Source organism: Hypoxylon trugodes (assembly GCF_022578975.1).
Source record: "Hypoxylon trugodes strain CBS 135444 unplaced genomic scaffold F4822scaffold_3, whole genome shotgun sequence".
Lineage (NCBI taxonomy): Eukaryota > Fungi > Ascomycota > Sordariomycetes > Xylariales > Hypoxylaceae > Hypoxylon > Hypoxylon trugodes.
This window is the reverse complement of record NW_026250018.1, coordinates 1,494,787-1,516,546: the sequence shown is the minus strand read 5'-3', so window position 1 is coordinate 1,516,546 and position 21,760 is coordinate 1,494,787. Positions and strand designations below refer to the sequence as shown.

At 47.9% G+C, this 21,760-nt stretch overlaps 8 protein-coding genes across 8 annotated transcripts; 4 read left to right on the top strand and 4 right to left on the bottom strand.

The window, feature by feature from the left end:
• Window positions 1–48: 48 nt before the first annotated feature.
• F4822DRAFT_167711 (Trs120-domain-containing protein) lies at window positions 49–4,700 on the top strand. Its single transcript, XM_051453238.1, has 2 exons — window positions 49–309; window positions 372–4,700. Exons 1-2 carry the CDS (start codon window positions 144–146, stop codon window positions 4,547–4,549), a joined length of 4,344 nt encoding a protein of 1,447 aa, XP_051316719.1. The 5' UTR covers window positions 49–143; the 3' UTR covers window positions 4,550–4,700.
• On the bottom strand, window positions 4,700–6,195 carry F4822DRAFT_167707 (Asx homology domain-containing protein). The gene is made up of 2 exons (XM_051453237.1): window positions 5,574–6,195; window positions 4,700–5,471 (listed from the first exon to the last, which is right to left on the bottom strand). Exons 1-2 carry the CDS (start codon window positions 6,078–6,080, stop codon window positions 4,851–4,853), a joined length of 1,128 nt encoding a protein of 375 aa, XP_051316718.1. The 5' UTR covers window positions 6,081–6,195; the 3' UTR covers window positions 4,700–4,850.
• Window positions 6,196–6,892: 697 nt separating this feature from the next.
• F4822DRAFT_167659 (snare-like protein) lies at window positions 6,893–7,980 on the top strand. Its single transcript, XM_051453235.1, has 4 exons — window positions 6,893–7,051; window positions 7,105–7,139; window positions 7,205–7,314; window positions 7,370–7,980. The coding sequence occupies exons 1-4, from the start codon at window positions 7,015–7,017 to the stop codon at window positions 7,836–7,838; spliced, it is 651 nt and encodes a 216-aa protein (XP_051316717.1). The 5' UTR covers window positions 6,893–7,014; the 3' UTR covers window positions 7,839–7,980.
• Window positions 7,981–8,367: 387 nt separating this feature from the next.
• F4822DRAFT_167687 (uncharacterized protein) lies at window positions 8,368–9,961 on the bottom strand. The gene is made up of 2 exons (XM_051453236.1): window positions 9,494–9,961; window positions 8,368–9,294 (listed from the first exon to the last, which is right to left on the bottom strand). Exons 1-2 carry the CDS (start codon window positions 9,708–9,710, stop codon window positions 8,387–8,389), a joined length of 1,125 nt encoding a protein of 374 aa, XP_051316716.1. The 5' UTR covers window positions 9,711–9,961; the 3' UTR covers window positions 8,368–8,386.
• A 685-nt stretch (window positions 9,962–10,646) lies between these two features.
• On the bottom strand, window positions 10,647–13,098 carry F4822DRAFT_394952 (cleft lip and palate transmembrane 1). Its single transcript, XM_051457399.1, has 4 exons — window positions 12,876–13,098; window positions 12,066–12,800; window positions 11,968–12,010; window positions 10,647–11,898 (listed from the first exon to the last, which is right to left on the bottom strand). Exons 1-4 carry the CDS (start codon window positions 12,930–12,932, stop codon window positions 10,763–10,765), a joined length of 1,971 nt encoding a protein of 656 aa, XP_051316715.1. The 5' UTR covers window positions 12,933–13,098; the 3' UTR covers window positions 10,647–10,762.
• A 1,234-nt stretch (window positions 13,099–14,332) lies between these two features.
• On the top strand, window positions 14,333–15,103 carry F4822DRAFT_426794 (uncharacterized protein; the record flags this gene model as incomplete). Its single annotated transcript, XM_051460628.1, has 2 exons — window positions 14,333–14,480; window positions 14,559–15,103. The coding sequence occupies 2 exons, from the start codon at window positions 14,333–14,335 to the stop codon at window positions 15,101–15,103; spliced, it is 693 nt and encodes a 230-aa protein (XP_051316714.1).
• Window positions 15,104–15,440: 337 nt separating this feature from the next.
• Window positions 15,441–18,646, top strand: F4822DRAFT_394947 (para-aminobenzoate synthase). The gene is made up of 2 exons (XM_051457398.1): window positions 15,441–15,514; window positions 15,656–18,646. Exon 2 carries the CDS (start codon window positions 15,876–15,878, stop codon window positions 18,393–18,395), a length of 2,520 nt encoding a protein of 839 aa, XP_051316713.1. The 5' UTR covers window positions 15,441–15,514; window positions 15,656–15,875; the 3' UTR covers window positions 18,396–18,646.
• Window positions 18,647–21,634, bottom strand: F4822DRAFT_394946 (glycoside hydrolase family 63 protein). The gene is made up of 3 exons (XM_051457397.1): window positions 21,267–21,634; window positions 19,229–21,198; window positions 18,647–19,064 (listed from the first exon to the last, which is right to left on the bottom strand). The coding sequence occupies exons 1-3, from the start codon at window positions 21,514–21,516 to the stop codon at window positions 18,813–18,815; spliced, it is 2,472 nt and encodes an 823-aa protein (XP_051316712.1). The 5' UTR covers window positions 21,517–21,634; the 3' UTR covers window positions 18,647–18,812.
• Between the last annotated feature and the right edge of the window lie 126 nt (window positions 21,635–21,760).

Here is a 21,760-nt window from a genome sequence, read left to right as displayed (position 1 = left end):
CCATTAAAAAGAATACTTAACGCTTGCAACGTGAATCCTAAAAGCATCGAACGAATCGCACGACTCTTCGATCCTCCGACCCACGGTTCGTTAGGCATGCGGTTGTTCTGTCATGTCAGTGTGAAATCGAGGCAGATGTTAGGATGAGCCTGGACTCTATGTTACCCGTCGCCCCGGCGAGGGTAAGAGCATTAGTCTTGCCCGTCGGTCAGATCAAACGTGATAGGTTTTCCTCTTTCGTCCAAAGACTAAATGAGGAACATGTCGTCCACCTTCGCGATATCAGCGTCGACGGGCGACCGAATCGGAGTAAGAAATACATCCTAAACTATTACATACGGGACTTTTAAGACTTACCAGTTGCTTTCTAGACATGTTCTCCCCCCTCGCGTTTCCCGACGGCGCTATGTTCTACGACCTAATAACTTATGTACCTCCTCCGTCCCATCTGTCTCTAGCGCCGTTCGAACTATTTCGCGAACCTCTAGCACTCATTGCTATCGCCGACGGACAGGAACTCGAAAATGTGGCGTTTAGTAAGAGGCAGTCAGCTAATGGTTATGCGCCGACCATGGCGGAGAGGAACATTAGAACTTTATATCAAGAGCTGGAAGAGTTGAGGGATGCGTATCCGAAAATACTCACGCACCAAGTGTTAATATTCGATTACGCGCCCCAAACCGATCATACTGTTCCTATGCCCGAAGGACTCAAGACGATCCCACCAGTCGAAAACTCGAAGAGGACTACGATAAAAACAATAATGTGTGATATATCTTCGTTATTACTTGCGGAAATGACGACGCTCGCTAAATCATTCGAGGGAATGACATCTATAGATTCCCCCGGTCAAGCACCTACAAGACCGGGACTTAATGGAGCGGCTTGGACATCAGAGGATGCGAACCCGATGGCAAGGCGGAATTCACAGTACGCTGTACCTAGTGTGACGAGATCAGCATCGACTAGCGGCACCACGGATAGGAGCCAGGCCCGTATGTCGATGCCGGTGCCTTTCAAATCACTTCCTTTTGGATCTAATAGCTCATCTCCCTCACCACGACCGACGACTCCCGTCCGTAGCGGTTTATCTAACCCACCAACGACGTTCGACGATATTGCAAGCGCGAATGGAAGCAGTACTGACTTGTCGAACCCCGAAGCTCCGGGAACTTCTCGACCAGGCTCTGCCGGAGGCGTAAAACCATCCCAGCAGGACAAGGTCTCGGTGCAAGGATTTGGACCTGGTGGTTTAAATGAGAGGTGGAGGAATAAAGGTCGAGGACGAGTGACAATATTGGTGGGATCTATGTATCTCCAGGCTGGCCGATGGACGGACGCGCTGAAGGAATTAATCGAGGGTGCGTCCGTCGCAAAGTCTATTAACGATCACTTATGGCATGGCAAAGCGCTGGAACTCATCGTAGTCTGTCTGCTGTTGCTCGGCTGGATTGGCGTTGAATTTCAAGTCCCTACAGTCTGCCTTCCCGCAAATGATAAGGCTATTAGTAGCATATCCAAAGGACCGGAGCTTGAAGAAGGGGATCCGAATCAACCAAAACACCTACGAAACCTCCAGAACCTACTGCCGGAATTGCTAGAACGAATAGTGGGGTTGTACTCGAGGATATCTGGCGAGCAACTTCCTCCACTGCCCCTTTCAGAATCTATTATCAGATTATGTAGTCTACTCACATCTATCCATCTATGTGAAGGGAAGCTCGGCAAGGAATCCCTGGGACGAATAGTCCAAGGCAAATTGCCTACAAAAACTCTCACCACCTCACCTCGTCTGATAATTTCACCATCCCGTTCTCAAGTCACAACTTTGTTATTTAAAGCTTTTCCATCATCCGCTCCTGAATTACTCACGACTGTTGATCGTGCGATTATTCTGAGCGGGATTGCCTCTATCCTTGGTTCGCTTGGGTTTCACAGGAAAAAAGCCATGGTAGTACGAGAGCTAGTATCGGTATTAATCGGGGGGTTGGTAGAAGCAAGGACGCGAGGCGCTGCTGAAGTCGGAATTCATCCGGCGGCAGGCTTAGTGGCTTTGAATGCCGTTAATGGCCACGGTAATGGTGCAGGAGCCCTTGAGCTCGGTGAGGGTGACATAGAACATGGGATTGATGCATTTCTTGGGCTGATATGCAAGGTCTACGGGATCGTCAGCTTCAATGATGCCCCTCGTGAATCTTCCGACGAATCACGACGAGTGAGTGACACAAATGAAGACGTCATCAAAAGAATTCAGAAACAATCCCTAGCTAGACATTTCGGGATCAGCAATGTCAAGCTCAATATTCTACGAGCCTGCATCAACTTCTCCGAGGCTTTACCGGACTTCAATGGAGTGTTGAAATTTTCAAGTGACTTATTGCGCACTGCCGGAAGTGGTGTCGCACCAGGCCCACGTCGGGAAGATGCAGCTCCGATAATTACGAGGGATGAACAAATCAGGATGGTAAACAATATTGCGAAGACCTCGAGTTTGTCGCACAGATTGGGTTTGGGACATTTAGCTGCTGAATATTGGGACGAATTTCTCGTTCGGGGGATTACGCTGGATCCTTTACCACCAACGAGACAACCTACAGCACATTCCAAAACCGTTTTGCCAGGTGTAACAACCGCGCGCACATCGCAAGATGTGAATCCTTTCATCTACAATCCATTTATAAGAGCATCAGACAAGCCGGCAGTGGAGAGGACACTTGTTTCAGGAGAAGAAGCCGTCTTCAGGATTACGCTCCAAAATCCTTATGAGATCGATGTGGACATTGAAAACATCAAATTAGACGCGGACGGGGCCGAGTTCGAATCTTCAATAACGAGCACCATAATAGGACCGTATCGTACGCAAATTCTGAAGCTCACCGCGACGCCCAAAGCTGCGGGTTCCTTGAAGATTACTGGAGCGATAGTGAAGGTTCGCGGGTGTCGTGAGAGGAGATTTCCCATATTTCCTCATCCATGGGCCCCGGACACAGAAACGAAAATAAAGGGAATTGGATTAGGGGCATTGGAACAAAATAAAAAATTACCATTCCCTGGGCCGCCCTTGATACCAGACAGCATTGGATTGAGCGTTATCTCCGCCCAGCCCGTTGTCGTTATCAAATCCACCTCCCTATTCCAGTCCTCTGTAATGATTCTAGAGGGAGAACGACAAGTGTTCTCCGTCACCCTTCAAAATCTATCACCGTCCACACCAGCTGATCTCTTGCTCTTCTCATTCCAAGATTCAACGCAAGGCCCTTTACAAACTGCCTTAACAAGCAGAGATGCGACGCCGGCGGAGCTCTATGAATACGAGCTTATTCTTGCGAGGAAACAGGCGTTACGACTTCGAAAGATCGACGACTCCAAGAGATATATAGCACCGGGAAGCACGGCTACTTTCGATTTTGAGATTCTCGGGAAACCTGGCCTCACGAATGGGACAATCCAAGTTGACTACGCGCACCTTGGCGTTCCTCAAACCGAAATAAAGGACCAATTCCATACTCGTCAAGTTTGTCTTGATTTAACAATCACCGTTAATGCTAGTGTGGAACTTGCAAGAATGGATGTTCTCCCTATCAAAGGCGAGGTACCTAGACCTATCTGGACACGTCTGGGTGCCGAGCCAGTGGAAACGGAAGAATCATTCTTATCTGATGAAGAACACTGTCTCTTGTTGCTAGACCTCCGGAATGCCTGGCCAAGCGATATGCAAGTTTCTCTCAAGGCAGATGATGGCATCATGATCCAGGAGCACATACTACCAGGCAATACAAACCGCGTTATCCTCCCAGTTCCAAGAGTGTACATAGACGACCCCCACGCCTCAATCCCAGCTCTAAACCCGTCCCGACAACGCCAATTCGTTGTAAGCAGCAGCAAAATCACCCCAGATATCGAACGAGGCAACCGGGAAGCATTCTGGTACCGCGAGAAGATCCTTGGAAAACTTTCAGGAACCTGGAAGACCCTCTCGGGCCCCGCTAGAGAAGGAACCATTGAGCTCCGTGGTCTACGTCTCGCGCCTCGCATGATTGAAGCGATTAAGATTGACGAAGTCGGCATCGATATCTCCATTGAGAGCCCGGATGCAGAAAATACGGCGAACACAGTGTTCACAGACGAGTTCGCGCAGATCAAAGTCGTTGTTACGAATCGCATGGACGAGCCTATATACCCAACACTCCGCCTCATGCCCTCGCTATGCCACCGCCCGCTTAACGTAGCACTCGATTTTACGCGGAAGTTCGCGTGGAATGGTACATTGCAGCAGACGTTGCCCCTCATTGACGCGAAATCGAGTACTGAGGTTAGGCTTGGTGCGACGGCGCTATGTAGAGGTGATTTCGAAATCTCGGCGAGTGTGGAGGAGACTAGGCTTTGGACTCGCGCGAAGGATAAAGATGGGAAGGATGTTGAACAGACACCGCCGAGGAGGGAGAGGTCCGAGACGGAGATTATGATGGATGCTGTGCTTGGTGCGAAGGAGAGACGCGTGTGGCATTCGAGGAGGCCGTATTTGGTTTGTGTGAGGGATAGAGGGTAGAAGGGTGTAGATGATGTTAATGTGGCATTATGAACTGGCTGATTAGCTAGGTGGGGGGGATGAAGGGTGTCGATGTATAAACACCAAAATCAGAATTTCAAAATGAGAGATATTAGCTGACCGTGAGATCTTTCAAAAATTACATAGTCATACTTCACATTCCAGTGGACTCGAGCTAAGGAGATACGTGAACCTCTAAATTCATGAGAATATCGTTTTATGATCATCATTATCGCCTAGAACACATTGCGTTTTATTTCATAGGCTCATTTCTCAGATCCATAATGTCTAAATGGCCCCCTCACGGTGTCGAGTCTTTTCCATGTCCATCATGAGCTACTAACGAGTCGTCGTCACTCGCCTTTTCCATCGGGACGACCTCCTCGGGCGCGGCGACAGCCTGGTCTGCTTCCCCCTCTACTCCTTCCATGGGCTCATGGTTACGAGATGCTTCATCCTCCTCAGCGATCGTGTCCATTTGCTCAACACGCCGATGAAGTTTACCCTTTCGCCGCTTCTTCTTCTTGCCGAACACCTGCTCCAATCCTTCCTTTGTGAGGGGAACTATAGTGCTTCCGGGCTGCTCTTGAGTCTGCTCATCGGATAACGGCGGCGGCATACCCCAGTCGTCTTCGAAACGTGCATCGAGGTATTCGTTGTAGGCACCTACGATGTGCTTTGCATGAGCGGCCTGAGCTTGCCTGATCCATTCCGGGTCGTGCCATCCTTTGCGTAGGTGCTCCTGGTACTGGCTGATGTCATTGCGGAAGTTGTCGTTGTTTTGCAGCGACGGGATGTTGGGTCGTGCGTTCTCGGTTCCTTTGTCGAGGATCTCCTTCCCGTCGGTGGGGAATTTGGATAATACTCGTTCCTTCTCTTCTGGACTTAGAATTTCCCATGCTTTGCGACTGCACAATAGATCCTGCATAACGCATTAGCGACTTCTTGTGATAATAGAGACAAAAAAAAAAAAGGTACGGTTGGTGAAGTATTATGAGATGGGTATGAGAGGACTGGAACTTACTCGGAGATTGACATTAGCTAGAGGGGCTCGGGGGTTGGTCAACATTTCCTCAGGGTTATCGTATTTTGATTTGCCCTTTCTCTGTGGTTCCCTAACTGCCCCCTTCGCTTTCTTTGAAGCAGGTCTGTCGTTGGAAAGTTCATCTGCTTCTCCATCTTGACCGGCGTCACGCATGATTACGTCTTCTGACTCCTTTGGGGTGGAGATGAATTTAACTCGGCGTTTCTGAGGGAGGTTACCATTGTCCGTAGTCGGTGGACTATCATCAATCGGCGACTTGGCGGGTGTAGAGCGAACATTGATGGTATTGGATTTCTCTTCTTCCTGGTAATCTTTCATTTCAATAGATTTATCAGGATTCTCAATATGGGTAGGGTTTTGTGTAGCGGCGTTGTCTAAAGGGTCATCATCAAAAAAAGAGGTTTTCCTTGATGTCCTAGTTGATCTTCTAGGCGGATCTGAAGGTTTATCGGCGGTCGCGCTGCTGTTCTTCTTTCGTCGAGGCATGATGTGAATGTGTCTTTAAAAAGGAAAGGAGAGTAGGTCGAATGCGCCGTTTATAGTAAAAGAGGAAAGTGTATTTGCTGCCTTGGAGGAAGCGTCGTTGTTACTGGCAACAAACAGCATAGGCAAGACCGATGTACAGGTAGATAGGTGGATGTGGCATGCACCTATCTACCTTATAAATTCATACTATTGTCGATAAATCGATATCTGACATATCAACTAAGTTATTCCTAATCGATAGGAAAACTTGTCGTACATAGAAAAGAAATAAAAATTAAACATTTCTTCTCTCTTTGTGCTTGTAAATTCATATATTTTTCTATGAGGCTGTAAGAGGGAAGCTGCAGCGAGTGCGTACAAGTATATCGCGATGAACCTAAAAGGGAAATATCGGCAGGTCGGGGTAGATGATAGGTTATGATTGGCTGTTAAGACTCCTAGCGTGACGTATCTAACGTATCTAACGTATCGATAAGAGATCTAAGCTTAGCTTGGCCCCACTGGCCCCACCTCTGAATTCCCCAATCCCTAGCACATCTAGGAACCCCTGTCATTCCCCTGACGTTGCATTTACCAACTTTCAATTCAACTTTTTGACTTTAGACTTTGACAAATATCTTTCTAATTCAAGACCATTTATTACGACTTATCGTGAACTAAAACATCTTTCCTGTGGTAATTATCTATAACCGGTGTAAGAAGTAGTTCCGGGAGTACCAGATAACCAGCGAAACCGATAGAGGGTACAGGCCGACAGGTGGTACTCTTAATTTATTTATAGTGTTGGAATATTTATAATCGACGGTTGTCTTATTTTAGACACGTACACTATTATCACCACCTTTAATCTACCAAGCACACGACGATTTCTAAACGCCACTTGTTACTCAACAACATCCATAACCTTCTAGAGGCAAACAAATCCTTTTCAAAGATGATTAGGTCAACGCAAATAGCCCGCTTGGGCGATGGTGTGTAGCACTTACACGCTATATATCTTGCTTCTCAAATAACAATGGTGTAGGCTTGATGCTTTGCGCATCGGTTGATGACGAACAAGTACGACGACTACAAACCGTCCCCTAAAACAACGGGTTAGAAATTGCATACTGACTCATCGATAGACAGAATCCTCCCTTTCCGAAGTGAAGTCGCAAACCAAGATCATACTACGAAGATTAAATCGCAATGCCGAACCACAAGCCAGCATCGAGAGCGGCAACTACACATTACAGTACGCCACATACCCCAATCACCAAATAATACAGCCGACTAACTCTCCCCTCTAGCTACCTCATCAACGGCGACGCAGTCTACATCTGCATAAGCGAGCGCTCCTACCCACGCAAACTAGCCTTCACCTACCTCTCCGACCTCTCCGCCGAATTCTCCCAAACCTACCCGCCTCAACAACTCCTCGCGCCCTCTCTCCGCCCTTACGCATTTATGGAATTCGACACCTTCATCTCGCGGACCAAGGCCCTATATGCCGATGCGCGCGCAACGCAAAATCTCGACCGACTCAACGATGAGCTACGCGACGTGACTAAGGTCATGACGAAGAACATCGAGGACCTTTTATACCGTGGTGATAGTTTAGACCGTATGGGTGAGATGAGTTCACGGTTACGGGATGATAGTCGCAAGTACCGCAAGGCGGCTGTTAAAATCAATTGGGATTTGTTGATTAAGCAGTATGCGCCGATAGGTGTGTTCGTCTTGATTGTTATACTATTTATCTGGTTTAGGTTCTTCTGATACCTGCCAGCTATTGGTGAAGGGGTAGGGCAATGAGTGAGTAATGGGGAAGAAAGGGGGAAAATATTAAACAACGTGCTTCGTTGCAACGTGAAGTGTATGTACCTATGTCATGTATTACCAACCAACATGAATAATAATCACGAGCGAGGAAGCATTGGGTTCGATCTTGAAATGTATTATGTATTTGGACTCGCGTGGTAGCGGAAGTATCATCAGCATCAAGGGAGAAGACTTCAGTATCACCCCCTCAAAGCGTTATAGTCATAATATCCAGATTAATCATGGACCTGTTTGTCTCTGTTTCCATATGCTCCTTGATAAATACCCGACCTCTTATGCTCCTCTATTCGGGCGTTCTCAGCTTCGTTTCCCTATTCGCGGTGGACGCCTCCAACGCCGTTGCTCTGTTTTCGCTAACCCACGGCTGCTACTTAGGCGCCAAATTGTATAAATCAATCTACCACCCTCTAAACGCCGATATATAATGAGTATTCCAACCGGGTTTTTAAGCACATCTTCCTCGCCCCTCCCCTCCCCTCCCCTTCTCACATGATCTCACAGCTCGAAGTACTCGGTACCATAGACCCGTGGGTCCATTCGAGGTGCTCTTGGAATGTCTTGATATCTTCGAATCCACGGTCATCTTGCATATACCGGACCCGGTCCATATCATCGTCGCCTTGTTCCTCGTAAAAGTAGTCATCGCAAAGCGAGCACAAGATTCGTGATCGCCACTCGCCTATCTCGGGTGGTAGGTGGTTCGCGATAGCGTCTGGAGCGAACACCACAACCTTGGCCTCGCTAGTCGTCATCGTAATTCCACGGGCTTGCCAGTCTATACTGTAGGTACCATCGCTTTCCGTAGTCGTAGTATTTTTAAGAGCATTCGTACTAGCACCTGTAGCATCATTCCCCCCACTACTCTGAACGCTCCCATCCGGCGCCAACCCCGTCGTCGAAGTCGTACTCACCGCAGACGCAGGTTCCTCGTTCCCACTCCCACCCGCACTCCCATTCCCCTGCGTCGGCGACTGCTGCTGTAACCTCGTAGTCGGAACAGCACGCAAGTCCTCCCAAACCAAAAAGCCATCACAAAAATCACACACAAACGCAACATCCGCCTCGCCCAACCTCTGGAACTTGCCTGTCTGCGCGCAAGCCCGTCTCTCTTCCTCCACCGGTACATACCGTTTTTTCCGTTGCTGCTGTATGCGATACACTTGCAAAGCACCTAGACACCTCGCTCCACCATCTGTGCGATCCACGCGTTGCGCGCCGAAAATGCGCCGCGCGGCACGGCATTGCGCGCGGTGCAAATCTTGTTTGAGCGTGAGTGTTTCTTGCGCCCATGTAGGGTCGATGGGTCCGCAGCCGCTGCGAACCCAGTCTTTGAAGGACCGCGCGTGTAGCTCGAAACGTGTGCATAGCGCGCGCAGGTCTTCGAGGGACTCGCCTGTGGGATGGGACAAAGTGTTGTGTTAGGCTTGGTGGGTCAATTTTCGCACTCCGAAGGGATGGATGTGGTAGGATTTAGGGTGGAAAAAACGAGCGAGGGAGTATATATAGTGATAGTAGGTAGGTAGGTCATGTGATATAAAGGAGGTATGAGTAATGAAAAGGGGAGGGGGGTGAGAATATGAGAAGAAGCGTACCTATTCGATCATGCTCGTAATAAAACCGCCCATTCACCAGCGCAGGCATTTCCTGAAAGTCCTTCTTAGCCTCATCTAGCGTCTCCTCAAGTAATCGTAATTGCTCAAATTCGTCGGAACCCCAGGCTCGCTTGTCAGCGAACATCATGATGCGCAGGCCATCGTTGAGGGAGTTCGCGATAACGGCCAGGAGCGAGCCCACGGTCTCGTTGCTCATGTCCCTGCCTCCCTTGACTTGTCTCCCCCTCTGGTGGTGGGGAGTTTTGGGGGGCGCGATTAGTGGCGCTTGCGCTTTGTGAATGCAAAAGGTATAGTATATAGAGCTTTTCACTATACCACCGCCACCCTCTCCTCCCCCTACTCCTCTAGTAAGGTGAGGGTGAGATGGAGTAAAGGGGACGAAGGCCCGGTCCGAATGAAGATGGGCTAGTCTGTGGGTTCTGTTTTCGGGCTCCCTTCCTCCGTGTGTCTCACAGGGAATGTAGAAAGTGAATTAAAATACGTGAGTGGCGTCTATTACCTCAGCTTAAAGCTCCAGTAGCAGTGACGGTAACAATAGGCAAGGAGATGGGTGTTGTGCCGATTCCCGACGATGTAAGGGACAGGATGGGATGGCTGATAAGGAAACTCTTATCGAAACCTCGGGACTTTTGCGTAAAGTATCTGAGCGTAGTATCACGGCACAGTATGATGTAATAGGCTATTCAATTGATGCCCCCTTATAAATCGGGTATACTAAAAGTGGGATCGTGAAATGATAAAGAAGTTAAAAATCGAAAGGGAAAGAGAAAAGACGTAACTCTCATTTGAAACTCGCTACGTGTACTAGGAATATGGAGTACATGTAATGTAATACGCTCCTACCGCCAAGACATTGAGAGGCCTACTTAGGTATATCTATCCCTGGTACCTGGTAATTGTGGCGTATTTTTAATGAATTCCATCCTACTAAACTTAGCGCTAAGGTACTAACTAAAGGCGCTAGGATATCGGGGAAATCGCTGTCGATTTAGGGCTGATAGGCGCTATAAGAATACCTAGGACTTTGTTACTTTGTCCAATGATTGGAGACAGTACGGGGTACGTTGGCTCGATAAAACTCGGATGTAATGGAAATTAATACAAGCGATTCTCGCTTTGAAATAGGCAAGCACTTGGAATAAACAATTAGGATTTTAAATTAAGACGGAGATTTATATCCGTATCTACTGACTACCTACTCAGAACTCTATATAGTCTAAGACCTGGGCCATGCCATTAATCGGAGTTCTACTTCCTCTTCTTGGCTGCACCCGTGTCTGCACCACTGGACTTAGCACTCCCCTCGATCTTCTCGGCAACAGCATCAGTCTTAGGCAATGACTTGGGCTCTGCCTTGGTCTCTTCAGGCTCTTCGTCACCACCTTGACCAAACTCGTTGACACGAGTGTAATCAATTCTATACGCCCAACGCTGGTATAAGTAGATAAAGAAGATGATGTCGTCTCGGAACGTAGCTAGACGGTAGAGGAAAGGCATCTTGATGGTAAAGGCGAATAAATCGTCGATGAAGGTGTTCAAGAACTTATACATCATTGCCTTGGCTGGCATGTGTGCAACACTCTTAAGACGGTAGTTGATGTAAAGTGAAGGCACCATCATCAAGAAACCGTAAGCGTAGACCGATCCTACTAGGGTAGTGAGGATGTATGAGTACCACGACTTGTGCGATTCGTAGACCAAGGACCAGACAGCGTAGCCGATGAGTAGAGGAACCGCAGCGATGTACATGTACTTGAATGCGATTTCATCATACTCCTTGGTCTTCTCTTCGGTTTCGCTAAGTTGGTACTTGTCTTCAAATGCTATTCGATATGGTATCAAAGATCCCGGAGGCGCTGGTCGTACTCTAACATCGACGATGGTAGTGATCTTCCAGAATTCGATAAGGATACCTATACCTTGTGAACCAAGAATCATCCAGCTTGTGTTTTGGGAATTATCGATCAGGTAGAGGAAAATAACCGCCTGCATGAAGACATTGGCTAAGATCGAGCGAACTGAGATACCAACATTGTCCTTCTTCTTACGGTAGTGGGCAATGTCGGATCCAAAAGCGAGCATTTCAAGGAGGAGATGCGCAATGCTCACGACTGCCGTCACACCAAGAAGATAGGGGTTTGTGTCAAGGAACATCTCCTTAACAATCTCGATCTCACTTCCATCACCACCACCTGGTAGGGGACCACCATAAGCAGCTTGAAGTGCTTGCTGCTTCGTGTTGAAATCGACTGAAGCAAGTATGTTGAACTTCCAGTTGGCCATATTACTCAAGTCAAGACGCAGTGGGAGGGTCTTGACTGTCTCATTCAGTAGTGTCATGTGGCTCTTCATTTGCCAAAATGTATTGACATACAAGACCGGATCTAAGGCTAAGGTTAGTCTATTCATCCGTTCGGATCGAGAGAATCTGAGGTCAGTAGGGATAAGCGTACAGTACCAAGTGTTCTGGCCAGAACCATCGCGGGCGCCAGTGGGCTATGGCAATATGTTAGTATCCGTGCACTAATCTTTGACGAAACTGGGATCCTACCTCTAAATGGATAAATTGACGTATAGCCGGGTGTGTTTGAGGATAGGTGAGGACACCAGTGTCGGGGACGAATGCCAAGCTAGTGTTGGGATGGTAGTAATTTGCGATAATCGGCCCTGTGTTCTGCTCCTCAGGTTCTTCCTCTTCCACCTCAGGCCTATCCTCCAGCAGGTTGCGGGTCTTTGACTCCTTCTTCTTTGGAATATACTGCGTCAGAGGGTGTACGAAATGAAAGGCTGTTGCCGGATCAAATCCCGGCTCCTTAGGGTCAAGATTGGCACCTTTCAGCCCAACGTAGAAGTGTCCCCATAGCGTTCCATTGTTTTGGACAGATGATGGCACAGTGAAAGTAGTTTCGGCAATTCGGGTATCACTTGAATTTCCCAGTTTGAAGTTCTTCTCCTTCAAAGCTACGTATTCATCGGGCACACTGGAAATTTTGACGGGAACGAAGGACGATGAGAGTGTAACGATGATATCGACGGAACTATCGGATGCCCAGATAGGAGCAAGCCGTTGGGGGACGGGGTTCCAGGTAGCACCCTCGTCAAGACTACTCGGTCGAAGTTGGTAGGCAGGTATTTCGCCGGTGTTGGCAGGGACCTGGACGACATTGCCAGAAGCATCGGTAGTGGTAGCAGTTTGCGCCTTGTTGCCGCCAGTGAATTGCTTCATCAACATTTGCATACCAAACCATATGGCCACACCCTGTACAATTTTATACAGAGTTGATTGCTATACTCCCACAAATAGAGCGAAGTTAGCCATTAGTCTCGGGAATCTGCCGATTCTGCGACGCGTTCAACTTACGCCTTGGCTTTGCTCTTCACGAGCATCCCCGGCACGGGGAGCGTTTCCTTCGGGCATCTCTCGCAATGCTGATGCCAGACAATGAAACAAACCCGAGCGACGCGCAATGAATGACCGTCAGTCGAATCGAACGTGGCAATAGGTCGTATGTCGTCCGAGCCTGACTGACGCAGCGATGAGAGGGACAAGAAATTGCCCTTGTAACACGTCGCCGGGAAATAATTTAAAAAGTAGAATAAAATACAGTGAGACGTATTGATAAGATTTGTGCACTAGTACCAGAAAGTACCTAAAGCCCCCGGTCTTTTGGGTTCCAGCCAGCACTGGTTGGCCCTGGACTGGCTCTGGACCGGACCGACAGCGGGGAGATCGGCGAATCAAAATCCGATGATGGTGCACGACATGAAGAAAGAGTACCTAGAGGGACCCCTCAATCAGCTAAATTTCCCCTCATAACCCTTTGCTGACTTGTACTGTATGTACTTCTTATCTGGCTGTCCAAGTTGCAATTTTAGTTCAACCTTGCCTCACCTTGCAGCTGCGTAAGCCCATTTCTCTTGTCAGCTGGCAAGGGGAGAGCCAATTATATTTCTTTTTTCCCCTCATCATTGCCTGACTTACAATCTTTTTGTTAGAATGACTCGCTAGAAGGCGACTTTTGCAGCCCACGATGCCCAAGACAATTCTTTCCCACTTCAATATCTATGGGAATGTATAATGCAGCAGTATCAGCAGCTCTTTATACAATTGGTCCCAGTAAATGGAGACCCAATACATATGCACTCATTGCATACACAGGGCAAGCTGTACTGTCAACTATGCTACGTCATTTATTGGTGAGAATTTCTGGGTGACTCCGGTCTAGCAGGAAGAAAAAAAAGTCTTGCAAGCGCAGAAGGGCAGCAAAAAAATGCAGCACTGACAATGCTTCAACGCCCAAGTCCCACCTTAGATCTTGTTTCGTGAATTTGGCCTCTTATTCTTTTCTGCTTGTGTATATCCTGTGTATATATGTTGACTTAGACTTCATAATGTTGTTTCCCGCTACACACAGACATTAGGTGCTATCCTTTCAGACTTTTACAGTTGTTTGCGAATTTCTAAAGTCAACACGCTGCATTCCTCCCGAAACAATCGAAACAACACAACCACCACTAGGTACTGCTACCACTACCACTACCGCTACCACCATTACGTCTAACACCATCACCCGTTGCTTGTGCTCAGTTAGCATTTCCTAGCTTTATTTAGTCATAAACTCTTTGCCCTCGCCCTTTCATCCTATCACTCAGAACTTATTCTACTTTATGCCCAACCTGGCTCGACTTTCTAGTTGGTTACCGGTAGATCGTTTTTCTATTCCTCGTTTTTCTCTAAGCCGTTGGCGCATTCCGTCTCCTCGGTCGTCGACAACAACAGACCCCACCATTATTAAAAATTCCGAACCGCCTACCACCATGACGTCCGGTCCGAACTCCAATGCGACGCCAGCGCCGCGGGCCAAGATCTGCGTTTACTGCGGTTCATCCCCCGGCAACAACCCAGCATATCTAAAAGCAGCCCAGGAATTAGGGAAGCTCATGGCAGAAAATAATATCGCCTTAGGTCCGTCCTTTTCCCACTATATAGTCCGACCCCGGTTTATTCACTATGCCTGAATAGCATACTAATCTGTTTTTCTAGTGTACGGAGGCGGTACTGTAGGCTTAATGGGGGAAGTAGCCAAAACCATAGTATCTATAGCAGGTCCTGACGCAGTCCACGGTATCATACCCGAGGCCCTTGTAAAATGGGAGCGCGATGCGACGTATTCGACTACTAAAGACGCCAATGGCTACCACGTACCGGAGGAGCAGATATACGGCCGGACAACAGTTGTGAAAGATATGCATACACGGAAACAGATGATGGCGCGGGAAGTAATCGAAGGTGGCCCTGGCAGCGGCTTCATCGCACTTCCCGGAGGTTATGGCACGATGGAAGAGCTTCTCGAGACGGCAACGTGGAACCAATTAGGCATCCACAACAAAGGTGTTTGCTTGTTAAACATAAACGGTTTCTACAACGGTCTGACAGAGTGGATCAAGACAGCCGTCCAGGAGGGGTTTGTGAAAGCTGGTAATGCCGACATCGTAGTCACGGCAGAAGATGCTGCGGGTGCTCTGGCCGCTTTACGGGAGTACAAGGTTTCAGACGCGCGGTATGGCTTGAACTGGGGAAGCGAATGAAGATATGATTGTATTAGAAGCATTACTACAAAAATACGATAAACTTGGTATAGATAGCGCGGGATCCGTCTGCGTCAACCGAAATGACTCCACCCGTGTTACGCGATACAAAACCGGTGCGTTGTATTCACAGACATGCTTATGCGACAACAGTTGACGAAGCTGTCTCGGGCTCGGCATATCATGACTGTTTAGTGTCTGTTGTGGTTGGGGGTATGAGTGATATTGCCACTATTCGGAAAGACGTAAGTTCAATTCATTACTCCGATAGTTCCTAATGAAGAGACAAAATCGCAACACTATGTATCTAGTTAGTTAACCTACATGTAACTAGGAGAAGCGATTCTAACTTCAAACCTAGAATCTCAAAATGATGGATTAATATAGAAGCAGGTACTTACCTAATGGAAAGTAAGTGAGAAAAAAGCAGTAGCGATGCCGGGATGGGACCGGTTCAAGTCGGCTCCCTTCGGTCCACTGTCCGTGCTTTATTTCCCCTATTTTAAGCTTAATAAAATAGCGCTGTTAGTAGACTAAACTTCCTGATGTCAGCTGGCAAAAAATTATATACCTCTCAATTCTCACTGTCTTAACTCATCCCTTCCCTTGAGAAAATTCTTTACAGGATTGTAAGACAATTCCTCAACAAGTGAAATAAATGCCTCTTCTTTGCAAATTATAATTATATATTAATTCGCCGGACAGAAGATAAGAACGAAAAAATCACCATGTTCGAGCAATTCGAGGCTAGCACCTTGTTACAGATACAAATATGAACTCCCCAAGGATTCTCTTCATCGACGCTTATGATTCTTTTAGTAATAATATTGTTTCGCTTTTAACGACGATACTAGATGCTCATGTCGATATTTTACCCATCGATCTTCCGGAGCTTGATCCGCAAAAGCCGAATTTTGCTCAGAAATTGACCGACTTGCTGAGTCATTATGATGCCGTTGTCTGTGGCCCGGGACCCGGCTCGCCTGACTTGGCTCCAGACGTTGGACTTATGAGATATATATGGGACCTTGAACCGGCCCATTTAGTCCCAGTACTCGGGATATGTCTGGGTTTCCAAAGTTTGGTTGTGAGTTGTGGTGGTGTCGTGAAGAAATTGAAGACCGGGCTCCACGGCATGATCCGAGAGATCGACCATGCATCTCAATGGCCCAGCTCACAGGAAGGAAACATCTTTTGTGGTGTCCCAACTTTCAATGCCACACTCTATCACAGTCTTCATGCTGATATTGGGCAAAACTTAATAAATACTAACGATTGGGAGACATCAAAATGGTCCTTCCCCGCTCATTTGCCAGAAATTGTTCCCCTGGCGTGGGTATATGAGGACCGGGGTGATCACACAGAACGCATCCTCATGGGTGTGAAGCACAGAACAAAACCGTTTTGGGGTCTACAATATCACCCTGAATCTGTATGCACCGAGCCGACGGGCCATTTTGTCATCAAGAATTGGTCCAACGAGGCCATGCGATGGAACCACACGAATGGCCGTGTAACAAACCCAAATGTTGCTTCGCTTGGCGCTATCACAACACTACCAAAGGCCAACACCTATGATGCCCAAGAGAATATGGATTACGAATCGAAAGATTCCCGTCCATGGGCCAATAGCGAGTTAGCGTCCTTTGGAGTAGGCTATCACTATGATTCCAAGACTATCAAACTTCCCATTCATATCGAGGTTCCTGATATTGTGGAGATATTACAAGGCGATAGAAGAGATTTTATCATCCTTGATTCGGCAAGCGCGAAAGCGAATAGGATCGGGGCCGATGTGCGAGGGCGATACAGCATTATCGCTTTGGATGTTGATGAAGCATTGAGATTGGAATACAGGACCGGAGACAAGCATGTCACAGCGCACCATCCAATTTCACAGAAAGCTCCAGCAGAAGTTTCGAAGATTCACTTCAGTCCTCATCAAACCATATGGCAATTTTTAGCTGGATTTTGGACCGAGCGCAAAATAAAGGCGGATGACGAATCAACCCCTTTCTTAGGCGGTTTTATGGGTTTTACCACATACGAACTTGGCTTAGAAGGCATCGACGTCGGACTACATAAGGAAAGAGGTCACAATAGACCAGACCTCTGTTTCGCCTGGGTAACTAAAAGCATTGCGATCGACCATACGAAAGGCACGATACGAATTCAGCATCTTTTCCCGTCGGAATCGGAGGGGAAGACCTGGGCGGACTCGGTCGCCGTAAAGCTGTCGAATTCGCCGATTTGGTCGGATGGGCTTCGAGCGAATTTTGCTAAACGGGCACGACTCAGCCAACTAACACCTCCGCCGACGCCTCAGTTTGCTTCCTCGAAAGCGAACATTAACGCGCCAGATGCTGATGAGTACGAGGCGAAAGTCCGGAAATGCCAAGATTTTATAGCCTCGGGAGATTCATACGAATTATGCCTCACGGACCAGACGCACATCACACGACCTCGAGGACTTAAGACAGACACGTCTCTACTAGTACCTCTAGACCCCGGAAAACCGCCCCAAACTTCGTGGCAACTGTACCGATCTCTGCGCTCTCGTCAGCCGGCGCCGTTTGGGTCGTATATTCGGCTCGGGGGCGCAACCCTAATTAGTAGCTCGCCGGAACGTTTCCTCGAGTTTAGTGCCGATGGGTTGTGTTCGATGCGCCCGATGAAAGGAACGGTGCGCAAGTCGCGCGAGGTCTCTACTCTCGCGCAGGCTGAAGCCCTCCTTCACATACCAAAAGAAGAGGCCGAAAACTTGATGATCGTTGATCTGGTGCGCCATGACTTGCATGGTGCATGCGGCGCCGGTCGCGTTGCTGTTCCTAAGCTCAACGTTGTAGAGGAATATGCTAGCGTGTTCCAGATGATCAGCGTCGTCGAAGGCAGGTTACCCCAAGAAGAAGAGGGTACAAAAAAGAAAACGGGACTCGACGTCTTAGCCGCAAGTTTACCCCCTGGAAGTATGACCGGCGCTCCTAAAAAACGTAGCTGCGAAATCTTGCAAGAGATTGAAGGACACCAGGAACGCAGTTTATACTCCGGTGTTGTTGGATATATGGATGTAGCCGGACACGGCGATTGGAGTGTCACAATTCGCAGTTTATTCCGTTGGGATGATGAAAAGATTGAAAATCTCTCTACGCCGACGGACCACCAACAAGAACTTGAAGTCTGGCATATCGGAGCCGGTGGCGCTGTGACTGCTCTCAGTACGGCTGAGGGCGAGCGTGATGAGATGTTTACCAAGCTCAAGGGCCCGCTTGGTGTATTTGATGAGGAGACGTGATGTATATTCATCTATACACACGCATATTTCAACATCTATGTGTTATTTAAGTGGATATGATGTCAACTAGAGGGAAATAAATGGCGATTAACTGTGTTATAAAAGGATCGCGATATTTGAGCGGTGTTTTGCATCTCAACAGCATAAATGGGGTTAGGGTTGGGGTACAGGAGTTCTCACCACTCAATTCATCATAGAGTGTAATAGTAGAACATTACAGGATACCACGCATATCACGGAAAGAAGATGGTATTTCAAAATAAATCATCGTTTCTATTGTCATTCATGAATCAATTTTCATTCATTTTGGCGTTATCTACGTAATCTGGACATTACCATGGGGACCTATCTTAGTGATCCCTTTTTCACCAATTACCCCTCAACCTCATTTATACACCTCAAACCTGTGAGTACTATTCATAGCTCATCCCGCGCGTGGCTACCGGTCCACCAGCTCAAATCATCCATTGCCATGATCTTGACAACCAGACTGGTCCAACCTGTGAAGTGTTGCGTTCGCTGGCCCTTACCGGTTTCTGGGTTATACTGCTCCCATGCGAAGCCAGTCTCTTCCCAGCTCTGGTATACGGTTTCGACGATATTCTTGCGTAGTTTGACGTATAGGTCCTTGGCTTTGTGAGAGTAGGGACCTGGTTGAAGAACGTAGTTCTGCGATCGCGTGTTAGTAATCTTAGTAATCGAAAAATATGGGGTTTGAGCTTTCTCGCGATATAAGTATTATATAAGCAGAAAGATATTATGTAATGCTCGAATGAATGCTAGATATTGTAACAAGGGAAAATTAGGATAGGAATTTGAAGGTAATGACTTACTCGGAGTTGCACGATGGCAAGGTAGTTGATGTTAATCCATACGGGGCTTCTCCAGTAGTTCTCATCTGTACCATAGAATTCAGACTTCTGGCTTAAACTCCTGATACCGTGGGGACTGAAGAGCTCCTCTTCGTTTCCTAGGAGGTCAAGAGTCTTCCCAAGCTTGGGGTCGTCGGGCTGTAATAGGCCCATGAGGAATGGGAATAGAGAGATGTATCCCTTGTGGCACACTAGAGAGTGCTCCTCAAATTCGTCGATGGTAGCGTCACAGAAGCAGCCCGCGGATTCGGACCAGTGAAGGTCAACTAGGTTATGTGTTATGCCGTCTAAGACATGGTTGTACTCCTGTACATCTCCTGGAAGACCAACGAAGTCGGCGATCTTCGCCAATGCTCGTGCCATCATGCCTATCCAAGATATCAAGTCGACATGTAGCTCACCAGGATGCGGTGGTTGAGGACGGGGGTAGTCATCAAGACCACTTGTCAGAATGTGCTGAACGGATCGTCCTCGCCATCGGTAGCCTTCCTTTGTCGAGTACGCCTCCCGATCATACCCCTTGATATCACCAAATTGGGTCTTCTTGAACCACAGGAACTGTCGTCGCAACAGAGGATATAAGTTGCGAAGGTACTCTATACCTAGTTCCGGGTTATCCGCATGGGCGCTCCCAAGGACGGTATCTTGCGACAAATGTTCTTTTTTACCCGCAACCTGGCTTCCATTCGTCTTTTGTAATCTCTCCGTGAATTGCTCAAGGACTAGGTACAGCGTCGGCGGGTTGGCATAGTGGGGGTACTGGACCTGGAATTCAGGCGGTACCTTGCTTCGGGCTTCTTCACCGAGAATCTGCTCTCGGGCAATCCAGCCATCTTCATCCATTAAATTGTACCAACTCTTCACAATTTCGAGAGTCAGATCGATATCCCAGTCGACAATGGGAAGAAGATGGAAGCCTTCATCCCATAGAAATCCACGTGGGAAGAATGGCCTGGACGGAATACTCGAAAACAACTCGTATGGTCCCTCAAGCTGCTCCTGTCTGCGAGCGCGAGCTTCGGCGGTCTCTTCCCAGAACCCTTCGTTTTCTTCGTCATATTCGGGTGCGTACGACCGGTCAACGACGTGCTTTCCGTAGAAATATCCAATGCCTCCAGCAAGGTTAGAAAGCATGCTTCGTCCAAACTTGCCATATTTATCCTTATTAAACGGGGCTTGTGGCGCGAAAACGTCGGTGAATCGCTCGTTAAAAGCTTCAGTAGTTGACTTGATCTCTCGAGTTAGATCCTCGCTAGTAGTTTCCTTGCTGGCTGAACCACTCGAAAATAGAATATCGAATTCGAAGGCTCCCTCGAATACCTTCTGGACAAAGTGTATGTTACCGATGCCGGGCTTGTTTCCAAGCTGATACACTTGCCACGGGGGTGGCGCGTTGTCGGCTCCATACTCCTGAATGATTTCGTCGACGCCCGCCTTGAGCTGCTGGAATAGCAATTGCTTGGCCTGCCATAAGTGCTCTTCGGGTAGAGTTATCGATTGTACGATCGTCTTGTCGAGGTCTCTCGTACTCGATATAGGGTGACCGCTGTTGGGATGTTCGCCTCTGCCCTTAGTAATGACTAACTTGTAGTCCCCTAGAACCACAGACGAGCCGATAAAGGCCACGTCATCACTGAATCCGGTGTCATCTCCATCGTTGACGACCTCAATAGTTTCGCCAAGGGCCTCGGAAGCTAGGTAGAATAGAACAGTGGTCTTGAGGTCTGAAGGAGCATCCTCTCGAGGTTCACCTTTGATGCGGGCGGCCCAACTTCCACCATGACCACCACCAGGGATTTTGACGAACTCAGTAGTGATGTCAATCTTGTTTCCAGCATCGTGAACATGCTGGACGCCACCCTTTCGAGTATCATACTCATCCCATCCATAACCGGCCATTCCCTCATTCTGCTCGCAAGTGTAACGGAAGCCTAAACACACATAAGTAAATAATCATCCATTAAATTTATTCAAATATATTGTGATTTATATGGCTTACTATTCTGAACATCAACATAGTTATCAACTTTGGCCCACATAAGACCGGTTGTTAAGCTCTTGGGTACTCTAGGCCTCACACCAAAATACAAATTAGGGCGGTAAGGACCCCATAGTAGACTTTGGTTGTTCAAGCGGCCGATCTCAGCATTGAGCACACCTTCGTTCTGAGCTTCACCGAATGACGGCAAAGCAAATAAGGAAAGAAAAAGAAAAGACAGCAAAGCTGTCAATTGGCTTAATAATGCCATGACGGCATCGAAGCAGTATATTTTCCTTCTCAGACAATAGAAGGCGCAATGATGAGGTGGAAATAAATAAATTGAGCAGCCCTATAAAGCTTACGCAGCTTAAGAAAGTGAACACGGTATTAGAATTTGGAGAAGCTACCGCTAGGGTCCCAGCCTCCTGTCACCCCTGTTATTTTAGCCCTGGAGTGTAGTAAGTCGGTACGTACCCCCATTATTCCAGGGCAGACCCCACCTAAAACCCGAC